This window comes from Hoplias malabaricus, chromosome 1 (assembly GCF_029633855.1).
Source record: "Hoplias malabaricus isolate fHopMal1 chromosome 1, fHopMal1.hap1, whole genome shotgun sequence".
Lineage (NCBI taxonomy): Eukaryota > Metazoa > Chordata > Actinopteri > Characiformes > Erythrinidae > Hoplias > Hoplias malabaricus.
The window spans coordinates 80,740,339-80,758,321 of NC_089800.1; the positions used below are offsets into that span (position 1 = coordinate 80,740,339).

The 17,983-nt window shown below is 40.4% G+C and overlaps 1 protein-coding gene across 1 annotated transcript in view; it reads left to right on the top strand.

Moving 5' to 3' along the window:
- Positions 1–10,447, top strand: part of LOC136699862 (hippocalcin-like protein 1) — a 30,247-nt gene extending 19,800 nt beyond the window's left edge. Inside the window, exons 2-4 of the mRNA XM_066674905.1 lie at positions 4,512–4,996; positions 8,138–8,243; positions 8,894–10,447. Of these exons, the coding sequence (XP_066531002.1) occupies positions 4,619–4,996; positions 8,138–8,243; positions 8,894–8,991 (582 nt within the window). The 5' untranslated portion in view covers positions 4,512–4,618 and the 3' untranslated portion in view covers positions 8,992–10,447. The remainder of the gene's footprint in view (positions 1–4,511; positions 4,997–8,137; positions 8,244–8,893) is intronic.
- Positions 10,448–17,983: the final 7,536 nt, after the last annotated feature.

Consider the following 17,983-nt stretch of genomic DNA (forward strand, 5'->3'; position numbering starts at 1 on the left):
GAGCTTTAGCTTTATCTCTGGCAGGCTTTGTACTCCCTGTCTAATGTCTGTTGCTTTCCACATGATCTGGACCGTTCAGCTTTTTAATAATTGATAAAGCTTTCTAATTCTGAATGTTTTCTAATGGCTCATGTGGCATGAATCAGGTGATGGCGACTGATAAACACAGTGCAGTACGTCACGGTCGCAGGCGCTCTGAACGGAGCCCAGCTAAGCTCAACACTAGCCTAATGTTTGAGCCTTTGTTATTCACAAACATGCCGTGCCCGTCACTGGTGTAAGTTTTGCTTGCGTCTGGATTGGTCTGCTGTGTTTGTTTTGTGCGTGGCAGGTGGTGGGCATTCTCTCACCATGAGGCACAAAAAAAGTGTCAGGTCTTGGCACATTACTTTGTGATTCAGAAGGATACAGCATCTGCTTTTGAAACTCGTGGGATGAGTTTGTGTGTGTGTGGTATTTTTTGTGTAGCCTACTGTCATGAGCTTACTTCGTTTTTCTTGTATTTGTGCTTTTGTATGACTTGCAATATACGCAAAACATGTTAAATAAATAATTAATAACGGACTTGGCAAAATATTATTTTGTGTATGGCAGTCTGCACCGCCACTGGAGGCCTGTACAAAAATGGAATATTGGAAACAAATAAAGAATTTCAGAGCAGAAAATGGGTAAAATATGCAAAGAACTGGTATTTTACCAATAATTAATGATTAGTTTGCAGCTGTTTGCTTGTTCTCTACAAACATATACACAAATACAGCTCGCATCCCATAATCCTTTGACTCCATTTAGAATTCTGTCTAAATTAAGCGCAGTAGTAAAACAATTTTCACAACGGACTTGCATCACCTTAAGAAATGTAAGGAATTAGTATATATTCTTTTTATTGGCTAGTTATTATTGACCGTTTCCACTGGCACAAAAAGTGCTTTAATTTTGCACTTTGCATAGCAGTGAATGGCACTCTTGTAGTTTTGTATTATTTGCATAAAGGGGAGGTTAGTTGGAGAGGTGCATTTGTTGCACATTCAGTCAGACAGTGTTTAATTTTTTCTGTATTTTTGCAGAATAATTACACCTTTTGTATGTTAACATGAATGCATTGTGTTCAATCCACTAAATTATTTATTTATTTATTGCTGCTTACTCTAAGGTATGTATTACAAAATCCAGCAGTGTGGTGTTGTATTTCAATTCTTTTTCTTGACCTTTACACTGTGTCAAAACCCAAATGTATCGGTTATGTGGGTTGTGGGGATGTGGTCAGGTCCCTCCTCTCATGCACACTGAAGAGGCAACGTCTGCTTTTCCTTTTGTGACGGTAGCCATGGCGACCTTACTGTACCTGTGTGAAGGGGTATTAAAGGTTGAAAAGAGGCTCTGTTTAATATGTGATATCTCTGAGCTCTGTGTTTATAGCAGGTGATGTTTTTCTAACTGTATTGTTTATATTACACAGTGGACATTTCACCTGCATTTCCATATTCAGTAAAGGGGGGAAAATGGAAAAACAGCTGCTTTGAATACAGCTACATTTGTGATTATTCCACAGTGTGGAAAAAATCCCCAGTGTGTGTGTGTGTGTGTGTACCAACCATCACCTAGGCTAACGTATGTATAATAAACCTGGCCTGTCGGCTGCCATGGTGCTTGTCAACTGTAAGTATTTCTATTACAGCAGCATCAGCTACTCTCTCTTGTTTTCATAATCGGCCTGTTGATTTTAGATGATACTAATCATCCGCTGTGTAACAGTGGCATTAGGTATGCAACTAAATTTTCTCCACTGTACAATTTCAGCTAAAAACTGCCAATTTATTTATCTTATTTTATTTAGCCACATCGCTAACCCATACACTGGACTGCATGATGTGGATAGACTGCTTCTATTGCAACTACATTACTCGATATTGCAGTTGAATGCACCTTCATATGGTTCATTCATTCATTCATTATCTGTAACCCTTATCCAATTCAGGGTCGAGGTGGGTCCAGAGCCTACCTAGAATCATTGGGCGCAAGGTGGGAATACACCCTGGAGGGGGCGCCAGTCCTTCACAGGGCAACACAGACACACACACACACACACATTCACTCACACCTACGGACACTTTGGAGTCTGTGTGTTTTTGGACCGTGGGAGGAAACCGGAGCACCCGGAGGAAACCCACGCGGACACGGGGAGAACACACCAACTCCTCACCGACAGTCACCCGGAGCGGGAATCGAACCCACAACTTCCAGGCCCCTGGAGCTGTGTGACTGCGACACTCCCTGCTGCACCACCGTGCCGCCCTCATATGGTACACTTTCTTGCAAATGTTCTGTAAAGATTTGTCTGCATTATTTTGAGCAAAATAAATTGTTTTTGCTGAGTTTCATAAATAAGTTGACTCATCCTTTCACCCAGAACTGACCGGAACAGAAGCACTGTAAATGGTTAGAGGGTTCATTTGTGTTTGGCAGCTTCCTACAGCAGCAGTATTTCAAAGGCCATAACTGAAACGAGTAACACATTTTGTGCAGCGCTCCTTAAGAACATATACAAAACAAAAATATATATTTTTAATATTAAATAGTAGTGAATCATACATACTTACTGTGTAAGCGGCTGGTATGGTGTGTTGGGGTAAACTCAAAGTCTTCCTTCACACAGCAGAATGGGGTTCAGTTCCCTGCTTGAGCAGGAATACCACACTTTACCAAATAATCCTTGGGCAAAACGTCTAATGCTTAATTAAGAAGAAGAAATTCACATTTTGTGAACATTTACCTGAACATTTACAAAAAGAAATGGCCAAAATGTTCTTGTAAAACATTTTATCATTAAATATGCCTGTGGGGGTGAGCGTTTTGTGTGTTTGTTTATTTTTTGAGAACATAAAACATTTCTTTGTCAGTATTGTTGGCACATGGACAATGGATGTTGATTTGGGGTTTGTTTTGGCACTGTGTGGTTGTGTACAGAAGGTGTGTGTCTGTGTGTGTGTGGTCAATGCTCTGTGGTGCATCCATCCATAACTTTCCACTTATGTTTGCTTTGGATGTTTGTTATAGGCAAAGATTTCCCATGATTTTTCAGGTGTAAAATTAAGGTCTGAAACACTCTGGAGGAAAAATGGTCATGGTCCACTCAAATGACACACAGCGGTTCTCTTTCAATTATAGCAGGAAATGGGTATTTTTGATAGCCCTTAGAGAGTGGCCTGTGGAGTACAGATAATTTCACCACAATGCTGACAGCAATTTGGATCCTGGCTGCCGTCATCATTAAGCATTGTGAGCTTATTTTCCATCTACCAACAGTGCACTGCAAATGTCTGTCACCAGGAGTATTATGAATGGGGAAAATGAAGAGTACACCATTGTTCACTAGTTATACTTAAATATCAGTTAATAATTTATAGTGTTTTACAGTACAATAGTGGGCTAAAATGGAATTTATTTAAATTTGAGAATTGAGTACAACCTGTTGCAGAACATAATTGAAAAATTAATTGGAATCTTGTTCATAATTTTCCCCATAATTTAAATATCACTAAAACATTTAACAGATCATTCATTATCTGTAAGCGCTTATCCAGTTCAGGGTCGCGGTGGGTCCAGAGCCTGGAATCATTGGGCGCAAGGCGGGAATACACCCTGGAGGGGGCGCCAGTCCTTCACAGGGCAACACACACACACTCACACCTACAGACACTTTTGAGTCGCCAATCCACCTACCATTGTGTGTTTTTGGACTGTGGGAGGAAACCGGAGCACCCGGAGGAAACCCATGCAGACACTGGGAGAACACACCACACTCCTCACAGACAGTCACACGGAGCAGGAATCGAACCCACAACCTCCACCTCCACAACCTGTGTGACTGCGACACTACCTGCTGCACCACTGTGCTGCCCATTTAACAGATTAATTTTATCATTCTGTGTACTTATTCTATGGGTGGACAATGTACGGTTTCTAAACGCCATGGAACTAATGGGAGGAGAGATCTTGTGACCTCAAGCCCTCTCCAAACGTCCATTGTACTTGCTTGGGTAATGAATTAAGAGCATTATAATTGTGGGATGGGAGAGAAACATTTGCTCTGTTTCTTAATGGTTTCATTAGGGCTTCATTTACTTCTTGACCCCTTGTCTTCAGTATGGTAATGCCTTTTGATTAGTTAAATATTAAAGTCTATTTCAGTTTAATGAGCCCTGACAGAAGCTTTCACCCTTGTGCTGTAGCATCAGCGTTTAGTTGTAAGCTGTGCACTCTGACTTTTATTCTCTTTTTTCCTTTCTTTTTTTTCCCCACTAGAGTTAATCGGGGCTGATAAGTCATATCAAACCTTTTCTGAATAAATTGCCATTCATTGAGAGGGAAAAAAAATCATATCACAGCCTTAAACACTTTTTAAACATTCTAATCTCCTTATTTCACATTATAACCTCTCACCAACACACTCTCTGTCTCTCTCTCTCTCTCTCTCTCTCTCTCTCTCTCTCTCTCCTGTCATCTGACAGAGTGCAAGGTCTGAGGAGATAAGAGGAAGAGCTGAGCGAAGAGAAGCAGGAATACAAAATAGAGGTGCTGTGGAAAAGGGGAAAGAGCAGTAGAGAGGAAAGGCATCATGGGGAAACAGAACAGCAAGCTGAGACCTGAGGTGCTCCATGACCTGCGAGAGAACACTGAGTTCACAGACCATGAGCTGCAGGAGTGGTACAAAGGCTTCCTGAAGGACTGCCCGACAGGCCACCTCACAGTGGAAGAGTTCAAAAAGATCTACGCCAACTTCTTCCCCTACGGAGATGCCTCCAAATTTGCAGAGCATGTGTTCCGGACCTTTGACACCAATGGAGATGGCACCATCGATTTTAGGGAGTTCATCATCGCCCTCAGCGTAACGTCACGAGGAAAACTGGAGCAGAAACTCAAGTGGGCTTTCAGCATGTACGACCTGGATGGCAACGGCTACATCAGTCGAGCGGAGATGTTGGAAATCGTTCAGGTGAGGACGGTTTCTGTTTTTATGTCTATCTACTAGGTTTAATATGTTCTTTTTATTCTCTGTAAGCACAGGTCTGTCTGGAATTACAGGCACTGCTATTGAGTATTGTCTTACAGTGAAACTACTAACACACTTTTCATGTGAAAATATGTGTGAAATTTTTCAGTGATCACAAACAGTCAAATAAAAGCACTAACTGTCATCAAACAATGACAATGGCTGGGAACCAAATCTTTTAAATGGCACTCCATCCTACTGACTTAAGCTGCCAGCCATTTCAAAATAAGTTTAATAAAAAGCATTAATTGTGTTGAAATTAGACAAAAAATTCACCAATACTTGTGTCTTTAAACTATGTATTGGATTTACCTCTCTGTAATGACGATATTATTGACCAGACTGCACTTACACACACAAACTCCAAATAGGACAAGGTTTTTCACTCATGTAGATAAGTGTTGTTGTGTTTGTGATTTGATTATGTATTTGTTACTTTGCCTTGTTGCCGCTTTCCTAACAAAGGAAAGGCTTTGTCTTTTGCCAGGCTGCCATTGTAAATAAGAAGCCGTTTTAATGACTTGCCTGGCTGAATAAAGTTTAAATATAAATGTTAAAAAAAAGTGCTAGAAAGCCAAAACAAATATTACATTTCAAGTCACTGTGGCGTAATGACAGTGGAAGACGGTGGCATATTGAAGCTGATGTCCTGTGGTTGTAGACTCAAAGTGTTTATATCTGTTTACTGTTATTATTAGACATGAAGCACATCAAGGACTTGGCGTGTAAATTACTTACTCATTCACTCTCTCAGATTCTTGTTTACTTGTTTATATTGGGCAAGTGCTAATATGCCACAATGGAGAGTTCTTAGGATTCAGATAACTTTTGGCTAACACTAGTATAGAGTAGTGTGAATAAGGTTAATCTATACCCGTGTTAGCCTTACATGACAACTGACATAAAAATATTGCAGCAGGACAGCAGGTAGAGTCACAGTCACACAGCTCCAGGGACCTGGAGGTTGTGGGTTCAAGTCCTGATCCGGGTGACTGTCTGTGAGGAGTTTGGTGTGTTCTCCCCATATCTGCATTGGTTTCCTCCTGGTGTCCGCCCATGGTCCAAAAACACATGTCGGTAGGTGGACTGGCTACTCAGAGTGTCCATAGCTGTGAGTTTGAGTGTGTGTCACCATGTGAAAGATTGGTTCCCCCCCTGCAGGGTGTGTTCCTGCCTTGTGCCCAGTGATTCTGGGTAGGCTCCGGACCCACCGTGACCTTGAACTGGATAAGCGGTTACAGACAATGAATGAATGATATTATTAAATATATAGTTCACAAACTAGTCCCGCCCTCCCCTACTCCGATTGGTTCGCTTGAGTGAGAAGGGGGCGTGGTGAAGTAGCCTAAAATCTTCTAATTGGACGGTCTGACTGTAGAGCTACCGTTATTGGTCGATAACATTCTCTGTAAACATATAATTGGTCAGTCTGCACGTCACTAGTCGACCCCCCTATCCACCCCCCCCCCCCCCTTAAAAGAGGCTGTTTTTTAATCTATTATAACGTTAATCTTTGAATGTGTTTACAGTTTCATGTAGATTTTTTCAGGTCTTTTCAAATGACAACTAATGGTAATAACTAATGGTGACAACATGGTAATAACTAATTAAAAAAATGTCTAATATTTAATTTGCGAGACAAGTGTTTTGAGGGTCACACTGGTCACTGACCTCTTCCCATCTACAGCATAGCGCCGGCGCTCACATTTATCACTCATTTACTGATGAAACTGTGATCTCTACTATGACTTGGAGTGTTATTTGTGGTATTGGTAATTGCTGTGTTTGGTACTGATTTCTCTTCGTGCTCTGCCAGGGTCCACAGCCAGAAAGCTATGAATATTATTAGCACCTGATAAAATAAGTGATATTAAAGTAAAAAAAGAAATTCAAAATAAATCATGCTCAGAGGATTTCCACAGGCTCATGAACACTAAGGGACCGTCTCTGCTCATTAGATCTAATGATGGAAATAGAGAAAAAGAGACAAGAATGACTCTGTACTACTGTCATTTAAAAATCCCATTAGTGACAAAAGTTTTGAAGTGTGGAAAGAAGAGGTGCTTTGAATCATGAGGAAAAAATATGAGTGCAATATCTACCTTGATCTTAAGTGCCTTCTTTATGAAGATGATCTAAATTCCCTAATGCCCTACAGTGTTAGAGAGAGAGAACTTCTCTAAGCAATAGTGCCTCTCTCTGAGCAATAGTCACTGCAGCATCTCCAGTGACCTTTGTGCTGCACTGCTTCAATCAAAATCAAATCAATCAATAATCAAAATACATGTTTATGTAATGATTTATGAAACATGAATTTGTACCTATTTGTGGAGTTAATCACAGTTATTCACAATAGATTTTTTTCGGTTTAATATTAATGCATTTAGCCATAGCTATAAGAACTAAGAAATTATGATTAGGGTGTGTTTATGGTGTGAGACATTTTTTAACATTTCTCATGTGTAGAATGTCACCAAGACTTAGAGCAGTTCCCTTTTAGAGCAACACAGACCAGCAATTTAGGATCACAGTGGAGACCTGGACTCATCGAGTGTGTTTGTTTTACCGACAATGGCCATCACCATATTATTACACAAACCCCCTTCTCGGCAAAACTGAGCCACACCCAAGCACACACTACGCTAGTGCCTCTAAAAGAAACTTCACATTAATTAGCTGTTATAAGCTACATAAACTATTAGCAGTATTAAAAATGTTTATGTTATTAAAGCTTTAACCTTGACACCCCTAATTTGTATGTAGCTTAATGCAAACACTGAGGACTAGTCTCAGTTTAATCCTAAATTATAACTATAACCCAAGTTGATGAACTAAAACCAGTTCCAACCTCACTGCAGGCTTTTCACTGCATTTTATATTTAAAAATAAATCTCTTCTAAAATCACTACAGTTGATCATTTTGACCACAGCAGACTAAATGCAGTTACCCACACAACTTATCATTTAAATGTGAATAAGTAGATTACATTTCTGTCAGCTGAATGGGCCTATATAAATATTATGATTGATTCAAAATGGGTGAATGTGCAGCATCGCCTTACGTGTTGATCTAATCTTCCTCAGGCAATCTATAAGATGGTTTCTTCCGTGATGAAAATGCCTGAAGATGAATCCACTCCTGAAAAGAGGACGGATAAGATTTTCAGACAGATGGACACCAATAATGACGGTAAAAATGAAACATCTTTTCTTATTTATAGCCATTATTCATTATTTGTGTTATTAGTGGGTTTACTAGTTACTTGGTCGAATTAGAGAAATGTAAGGGTACTGTATACACTACTAATGTTTCAAAACTAATATCTGCTTCAAAATGTATTTATTTTTATATGCAATATTTGTCATGGAACTGGCTTGTAAAGGCACTTACAGGGGGTCCTCGACTTACGACGTTGATCCGTTCCTACGTCGTGTCGTAAACCGATTTTCGGTGCAAGTCGGAACATACGTACATACTGTACGTAAATACATACTGTAAGCACTTATCCTATTCTAACACCTATCCTCCTCGGCCCTGAGCTGCGTAACCGTGTATTCTTCCGCCGCGCACACCAAACACGAAGTTCGCGTTACGACGTTTACGACGCAAAAATACTTAAGTCAAAACAAGGCTTTATACAGTAAATGGGAGATGTGTCGTAACCACGAAACATCGTAACTCGGGACTGACGTAACCCGAGGACCTCCTGTATTCATGTTTAACAAATGCTCCACATGGGGCACTATATAGGGTTTCATATCAACAAAACTCTGTCCAAATTCATGAATAAGGAGGCCATTCCTGATTTCTAAAGGCATTGCCCTGTTTTGCTGTTACAGGAAAGATTTCTTTGGAGGAATTTATCAAAGGTGCCAAGAGTGACCCCTCCATTGTCCGCCTTCTCCAGTGTGACCCCAGCAGTGCCAGCCAGTTCTGAGCTTCAGCCAATCCAGATTCCGGCCTGCACAGCATGTCTTAATAGTGTTCCTAAAGTCCAGAGTGCACGCTGTAAGTGTTCATGTAACTGTGTAGGAGTTTTGTCACTGTAATCCACTGAATCCTTTACAGCGTTTCACTGAACCTCTGGTTTGGTATTGAGGACCAATTTTTATTTTTTCAAGAATGTGAACATGAGAAGGGGACAGTGAGCATGGTCATCGGCTTTCCGTTCCACTGCGTTATGCTTACGATTACCACATGTTATGGAATGGGAAATGTGGTGTTTTGTATTTTTTATTTTTGCATTTGTGTTTTAATGGTTAATTTAACAATGGAAAAGACAAGAATGCGTTTATTAGAAAACAAAAGCAGCACTGTTAAGGACTGTGATCGCAGTGCATGACCACGCAAGACCAGGCAGAGTTTTAAGCACAAAGTCAAGTTAAAATTTAAAAATATGGAATGCTCTGAGTCTTAGTTTGATTTTTTAAAATTAATTTTAAGTGTTATATTGGCGTTGTTTTTGTGCGCTTTTATGAATTTCTGGTTGAAAATACAAGCATTCTCTAGATCCACAGCATTTTCCTTCAGTCTCCATCCCCTGGACTGCATGGACATTCATCAGTGTGTGTTTGTGATATGGCTGTTCTTTTATAAATGCAATGGATGTAATCCCTGTTGTGGTTCTGCATTTTGTCAGATGCTTTGCTTAAGATTTTGCCGTTGCATGTATTTTGACATAATGCTTTTATATTACTGTTGTGGTGAATGAAAAGGACTGTATTGATTGTATCATTGTTTTGTATTCTTTGCCATTATTGTTAATGGTGTGGTTTATGCAGTCCAATGTGAATGACTTTTATCTTAATACTATCGTATGTCTTATTAGTCCACCATTGGAAAAGAGAGCTACTTTCAGTGTGTCACATACTGTATGTTGTACCCTGTCAGACAGCATGTTACAGTAATGTAGATTACGCATCTGGGACTTCCATCTCTTTTACAAGATGCTGCTTGATGGAAACAGTCATGGGGGAAGCTTTTGACCACACAACACATTTTTTTTTTTCCCCCTTCCCAAAGCACAATCATTAACATGCCATCAGGAACATGTCAAGCGAAGTGTTACTGGAATCCCCTGTGACTTCTCAGACATTAAGTAAACATGTCTGGTTAAACAGAGCGAGAATGAAGGTAAACCATGTCGGAATTCTGATCATAAACCTAACATTTTCAATCTGTCCATGACAGTTATGGCCTTGGCACAAGAGATGAACATGAAGCTAACTAACATTTCATATATATATTTATTTATTTATATATATTTTGCTCCAAAATAGTGTTCATGGTTATAACAAATGGCTTGCATTATTTCTAATGGAAAAAGTTACTGTGCTATTGCAATGAACGCTCTGGAGTGTTACTGTGATAATTCCCTTTTTGTTTGCATTAAAAACACGTGCTTCCTTTTTGGACTGAAATAGTGGTTACAAGTGTTTTTATTTTCCAACACGTCTGCCAAGTGTCACTTCAGTGTTCACAGGGTCACACGGAGGAGTTCCCTAATAACTAAAATAAAACAATTTTATGACACGCAGCATACAACTATTCAGTAGATAATACATAACAGTTCCCTTGACTAAATATACTTTTACTTCAATATTTACAGTGTCCACTTTATTACAACTTCTGTTATTTTCCTTCTTTGAGTTTTCGGAAGGAAGCTGAGAGATTTTTCCACACCTCAGGTTCAGTCTTTGAAGCTGATTTCATTTTGTGCTTAAACCCAAGTAATCCTAAATACATTGAATGGTCTTGACATCTGGATCTTGGAAAGTCCATAGTCCTGAGGACCTCAGCAGCTTGTTTGGTTTTCAATTTTTTTTTTCAGAATAAATGAGAGATGGTTGCTGATGTGGAATAAATATTAATGAAGGGGAGACACTGGTACCTTGAAACCTTGGATTAGTTCTGATGGAACTGAATATTTTAGGATATAGGAATACAAATGCTGCACTGGGTTAGAATTACAGCAGAAAGAAAGCTCAAGCAGCAGCCTTCAGCTGCACTCTGGAATCAAGAAACTGAGCAAACCTTGTTACTTCTCTCATTTGCTTTCATTTACCACCTGGTAATTCTTTTCTATGCAGTGTGTAAAGAGATGGATGTTGTGCCTGTATGGCTTCCAGCAAACGATGAGGAGCTTTTCTGTCCCACAGGATTGTGACTGTGTGCAGAGCTTCCAGCAGCCTGCTGGATAAACAATAGCTAATGTTGCTGCTTAATTAGCCAAGATGCACTTGTGAATATATCCTGCCTGGAGCCCTTCAGGTATTTGACTGAATAGAGAGATGGGGATATTGACTGGATTTGCCCCTTCACATAGGGGGACCTTCACACCACAGATGGAGGCATGTATTGAAGTGATGAGGCACAAATTGAACAAGATAGAAACAGTAAATGGGACTGGGGCACATTTCCTGATCTTGTAGTGACTAGCACACAGCACTGAGTCGCAGAGAACCTAGTGCCGAGCTGCTGCAGACGTGATAGGAAAACCGAGCATTCAAACAAATCTCTGATTCCTGCAGGAGCCTAAGGATAGATTAGAAACCTGAATTTGATTAGTAAGGCTGAAAGGGGGGCTCTGTTCTTAATTGGCACCCTTACACCATGGGGAAAAGCCTCCATGTTGTTTTCTTTCACACTACAGTAAGTTTGTTACTGTAAAACATTACTGGACCTTTCCCCTAGCTCAGACAGATTTACAGAGAAACACTGCCACCTAGTAGCAAACATTTGATCTGCAAGGCATGGCTAATTGAAAGCCTGTTTACTCTAAATATAGCATGTACACATACTCGCTCCTGTGGAATTTTATAGCCAGACCACATTCCAAAATGTGTTTTTTATGGAGAGAGACTACTTACTACTTGGCAAATGCTTAAATGTTAATCCACACATTAAACGCAAGTTACAACTAAGTTTCACTATTGCACAAATAAATATATCCCAATCTGTGTCTCAAGGTCTGCAATTTGTACAAATACAGTAACAATCATAAATGCATTTGTTTGGTTTTCATAGCATAGTTTTATGTGAAAATAAATACATTTGTTTCCATTTACATTGCATATATTTGTGACATCACAGTATCAAATTTGAAATATATTTATACCATAAGGAAGTGGCTAGGAGAGCTGCAGTGTTTAAATAGCATGGCAGAGGTGTACTGGAGCTACCACTCATAAGTTTAGTTGAGGAATTTAAATGTGCAAAGGTGAGTCATGAGATAATTTTGTCAGGATCGAAAGATGCAGTGGTAAAAGCAGCAGTGCCAATCACAAAAGCAGGAAAGAAGTGCAATCCCAAAGTGGCCATGCAGGTAGCCAGGTGATCAAACCTTTGGTCAGGTGATTCATGGAAAGCTTTTCACAAGGCCACATGACCAGAGAGAAGGCAAATGATGACTAGTTTTATTTGTGAGCAGGAAGAAGAGGCACGGTGCGCAACAGCAGCATCACAGGCAAAACAAGGCCAGTGGTTTTGATGGGAGAAACTAGAGAAGCGGAAGATTTCCTGGCAAGAGTTGGGGGATGATGGAGGCAAGTTGTATTAAGTTTTTGCTGGGAGCAACTTACCACATCCTTCCAACACTGCAAAATTTTGGACAGTGGGTAGGTGAAGACCCTAGCTGTGGATTATGTAAAGGGGTTGGCATGTTGAAGCATATTCTATCAGTTAGTTTGTCTCAGGGTCATTATACATGGAGACATAATCAGGTGCTAATTGTTTTAGCATCTTTGTTGGACAGCAAACTTCTAGAGCTTAATGTATTGATGAATGGCTGTAGTAATAAAATAGGTTTGTGCGTGATGGGGAATGATTTCAAGTGTATAGGCTACAAATATTGGTAGATGGAGTGACACATGAAATTGAAAAAAAGCTGCAGGTCCTAGCATGAATTGTGTTAACTATACTGAGGCCAGACTTGGTGCTCTACTCTGAAAGTAAACGGACAGTTTTTTTCATAGAGTTAAGAGTTCCATTTGAAGATGCAGTAGATGAAGCATTCGAAAGGATAAAGCTGAAGTACATGGACTTGGCGGCTGAGGTGAGGCAGGCACATGTAAGACCGGTGGAGACAGGTGTTAGGGGATTTGTAGCCAAGTCGGCCACATTCCTCAGCTTGAGCAGTTTGGCATCAGGGGCCGGAAAATAAGGGCAGCTGTGAAGGAGATATCAGAAACAGCTGAACGGTCTAGTCAGTGGTTGTGAATAAGGAGAGCACAGATTACTTTGGGAAATGCACTGTAGATGTGCTTTTGGAATTGTTGGTGGTGTAGCATGTAAAGGAACTGGTGGCACTGAGCATGCATTAATGGTGCCAGTGGGGCTAGGTACAGCCTTAGTCACCAGGGAGGCCAGTGTAGATTTATGGTTGTTGATGGTAAAGGGTAAGATAGGACTGTAAAGCTGGCTTGGAGGGGGTGGGTCTGGGATGCCAGACTTGACAGTTGAACCTTGTGGAGGTGTTGTGGGCTTAATTCAGTGAAACACCAACGAGAGGAGGTGCCTACCTGATGACCCCTGTGAAGAGATAGTGATTCAGTGGGTGGTTTGGATACTCATGGGCAGGGCTTAATGAGTACCCATAGTTGTTAAGGATAGCTGGTTGCTGATCGGATCATAAACAGCCACAGCAATCCTAGTGGGTAAATGTTGCTAGATGTTGCTGATACGATCATAAACAACCACAGCAACTTTAGTGTTGAGGTGTAGGAGTTGAGAAATTTTGTGTCTGCAAGTAGCAAGCAAGTAGTGGGCCATATGTGAAGCTCTAATGGATTGACATAGGATATTTTACATCTTAACTTGTGTATGATTATAATCAAAGTGTTGAATCTGCATTTGTGGATCAAGTCACTCGCCTGTTTTCCGTGACATATTTTTGTTTATTTGCTCTTGCGGGTTTTTGGACTTTCAGACTTTCCTTTCACATTTCACTCGATCCACACACAGATACAGCTTCATCCACAAATGTGGCCAGCAGGCGAACAAGCTGCCGCTAGGTGGCACTGTTGTTTTTTTCCCAGTGTTTCAGGACTGACCTGTTGCTCTCAAAGCCACCGCAAACCACCCACTTGCAGGCGGTGTCGCTACCCGAATTGGAAGGCACATACGTTGACCTTCACGCATATAGCAGCAAAGAGACTGTTTTCCAAAGCAAAGAAGAGCTTTCTCTTCAAGAGTTTATAACTTTATGTGTGTTTAAACATGAATTAGCCTTTCCTCACTGTAACAGTTTTAAACAACTGAAGAACTTGCAAAGTGTGTTTTATTACACCTGACGATATCCGTGTTGAGGTAGTCTTCTGTTTAAACAAAACATGACGAATAACAATGTGGAACACATACAATGTTTAAACAAAAGGGGGGGGGGGGGTGTCTCTTTACAACTATACTCAAAGAAGAAACTAGTAAAATATCGGGAGTTGTCAGTAAAGTGCACGCAAGGGTGGTCTTCTGGGCATGCGCTGTCCAAATCAGGCATTGACCCAAATCGGGTAGCGACAGGCGGGACTGTGGCTACATTGGCTGCTAACTCTGTTGGCGGCTAACTCTGGCTGTTGATTGGCTAAGTAAAAGTAATGACCAATGAGAAGTGCATTTTCTGTTTACGTGGGGTATCTGCCAAGAAAAAATTACCTTTGGGTCCTGGTACCATATCGGTAATACAATGAGGTCCGTTAAGGTGGAACTACCCAATACCACCTTAACCGATTTAGGAGAAAACATTACCTTTGGGTCCTGGTACCAAATCGGTAAAACAATGGGTTTCAGTGGGAACCGTTAAGGTGGAGCTACCCTGTTCCACCTTAAATGTATGCGGGACTTAAAGCTTACACCTTTTTTTCACCACCTTTGAGAACTTTAGTCATCTGATAGGAAATGTTTTCATATTAAAATTGGATGTAAAACAATCTGCCTCTTTCTCTGAGTGTGATTTGGGAGAGCTTTCTGACTTGCATTCTTTAAGCTCTATCCAGTGTGGGCAAGGCCAGTGGGATTACCCACTGTTGATATGCTCTGCTCTTTTGAGTCACTGAGGCAAACTGGACAGCCTGAACTTTTCTAGTTCTCTGCTCCTTTGGGGCCAGAGTGCATTGCTCCAATCCCCTGGAAGAAAAGTAGGGTCAGACTCATAATTTTAGTCACCATCGTTGAGAATCCTAGTTGGTTCCCCGAAGTCCAGGGCGCCCTAAGCGAGTCTCAGGACAGTCTCCTGACCTCGTGAAAATTATTTTTTCTTTGAAAAATGTGGAATGAGCAAAATATCCAGAAACTCTTCAATCAAAGCTAAGCGCAGACCTCTAGTCTCCTTATTCATGGTGAGTTTAAAAAAAAAAAAAAACACCTCAGCATTATCACATGACTCCTTCAGACACACCCATAATTGAACTAGCCACTCCACTCTTTTGGGGCCAGAGTGCATTGTACCAATCCCCTCAAAATAGATTTAGGGTCAGACTCAATTTTATTTCTCAATTCTACAAATTATCTTGACCACCTCATGAAGCTGATTGAGAGAACACCAAGTGTGCGCAAAGCTGTCATCAAGGCAAAAGGTGGCTACTTTGAAGAATCTAAAGTATAAAACATATTCTTGTTTACGGCATAATTCCATGTGTTCCTTCATAGTTTTGAATATGTCTTCCATATTCATTTAAAATGTAGAAAATAATGAAAAAACAAAGAAAAGCCACTGAATGAAATGTGTCCAAAATGTTGACTGTTACTGTACATTCACAATGTGGAAAATGGCCCAAAACAAAGGAAATAGTGTGCGTGTCCAAACATTTGACTAGTTGTGTACATATATAAATGTTAAGGACATGAATTATATGCGTGTTGAAAAGTGTATACATTTTTATACACAATTTATACTTAACATTTAAACACTGTGTATGCATATATATATATATACACTCATGTGAAAAAGTTTTAAACTTTTTATAAACACAAGCTGTAAAATGTTCATTCATTCATTATCTGTAACCGCTTATCCAGTTCAGGGTCACGGTGGGTGGAGGGGGCGCCAGTTCTTCACAGGGCAACACAGACACACAAACATTCACCCCAACGACACTTTTGAGTCACCAATCCACCTACCAACGTGTGTTTTTGGACTGTGGGAGGAAACCGGAGCACCCGGAGGAAACCCACGCGGACACAGGGAGAACACGCCAACTCCTCACAGACAGTCACCCGGAGCGGGAATCGAACCCACGACCTCCAGGCCCCTGGAGCTGTATGGCTGCGCCACTGTACAATGTAATGAACAAAATTGTACACTTGTACAGGAAAAAAGGTAGGACACCCCTACATTTATTACTGTTTAAAATGTCTATATTTAGAAACAGATGCACCACATCAGCTGCAAATTATTAGGCCATCATTAAAGGGGACATTGGAGCAGGCGCTTATTTAAACCTCAAACATAAATATGATTTGCCCTTGGTTGCTGAAGTGAGTGGTATCACCCTGCTGAGATCTAAAGAGATATCTGAGGCCTTCAGAAAGAAGGTTATAGATATATATATGAGTCTGGGAATGGCTGTAAAAAGATCTCAAAACAATTGTAAATTAATTTCTAGACAGTACAATGGCTGATTTGTAAGTGGAAAACATTTAAACCAACTGCCAGCATGGCCAGGATAGGCCATCCCTAACAAGAGCAGACTGCAAGATGCATAAAGTCCTAAAATATCATCACAAGACCTACAAGTGGCTCTTGCCACAGATGATGTCATGGTACACGCATCTACCTTCAGGAAAAGACTGCACAAGGAGGAAACCCTTGCTCAGAAAGACATCAGGGCAAGACTAAAGTTGGCCAGAAAGCACATAAACAAAGACCAGGACTTCCGGAACAATGTGCTTTGGACAGATGAATCCAAAGCTGAATTATTTGGGCACTGTAACAGAAGACAACCAGCAAAGCATTTGAGCACAAGAACCCCTTACCAACCGTGAATCAGGGAGGTGGAAATGTCATGGTTTGGGGCTGCTTTGCTGCACCGGGGCCTGGCAAGCTCTCCATCATAGAATAGACTATGAATTATTCACTGTATCAGAGGGTGCTTGAGGACAATGTGGGACTAACTTTCCAAAAACTGAAGCTGAAGTGGACATGGACCATGAGCCAAAACATTCCAGTAAATTCACAAGGAATGGCTCAAAAGTAAGAAATGGAGAGTTCTGGAACGGCCGAATCAGAGCCTGGACTTTGCATTCAAGAAACCCCTCAAATATCACACAGCTGACAGAATTCCGCATGGAGGAACAGGAAAAACCAACTCCCAGTTGATGTCAGAGACTGGTAGATGGTTACAGGAAACATCTAATTGAGGTTATTTAAGCCAAAGAGGGAAATAGCAACTATTAGGGCATAGGGTGTCCTTTTTCCTCACAAGAAATATACAACTTACAACTTGTTTATAAATAATTTCTTCAGTTTTATTTGTTTAGTTATATAAGCTCTGTCTCTGTATACTGTTGAAGTGAAGCTCAAATGCGTCTATGCTTAATTATGTTCAAAAAGGTAGATCATGGAGTGTCCTAACTTGTTCACGACTGTACAGAAATTTTTACAAACTTGTATTTTATGTTTTCCCCCTCTCTGATTAGTATTTTAGAAATACTATGGCTTTGTCATAAAATGGGACAAAATGTCAGTTAAATCTGTAAATGACACGAAGGATATTTTACTGGACTGGCTTTTTCCTTTAAAAGTATATTACTCTCATAGGTCTGAAAAGTCAAAATATCCAAAAGCAGCACAGAAGACATAAGCCTTCCTTTTACACCTGAAATCTTTTCCGTCACCTTCCTTTCATTTTCTAGATTTGTCTTAAAATCCATGCAGCAGACTGGATATAAACTACATAATGCTCTTAAGAATTAAAAATTCAGGAATAGTGTATTTA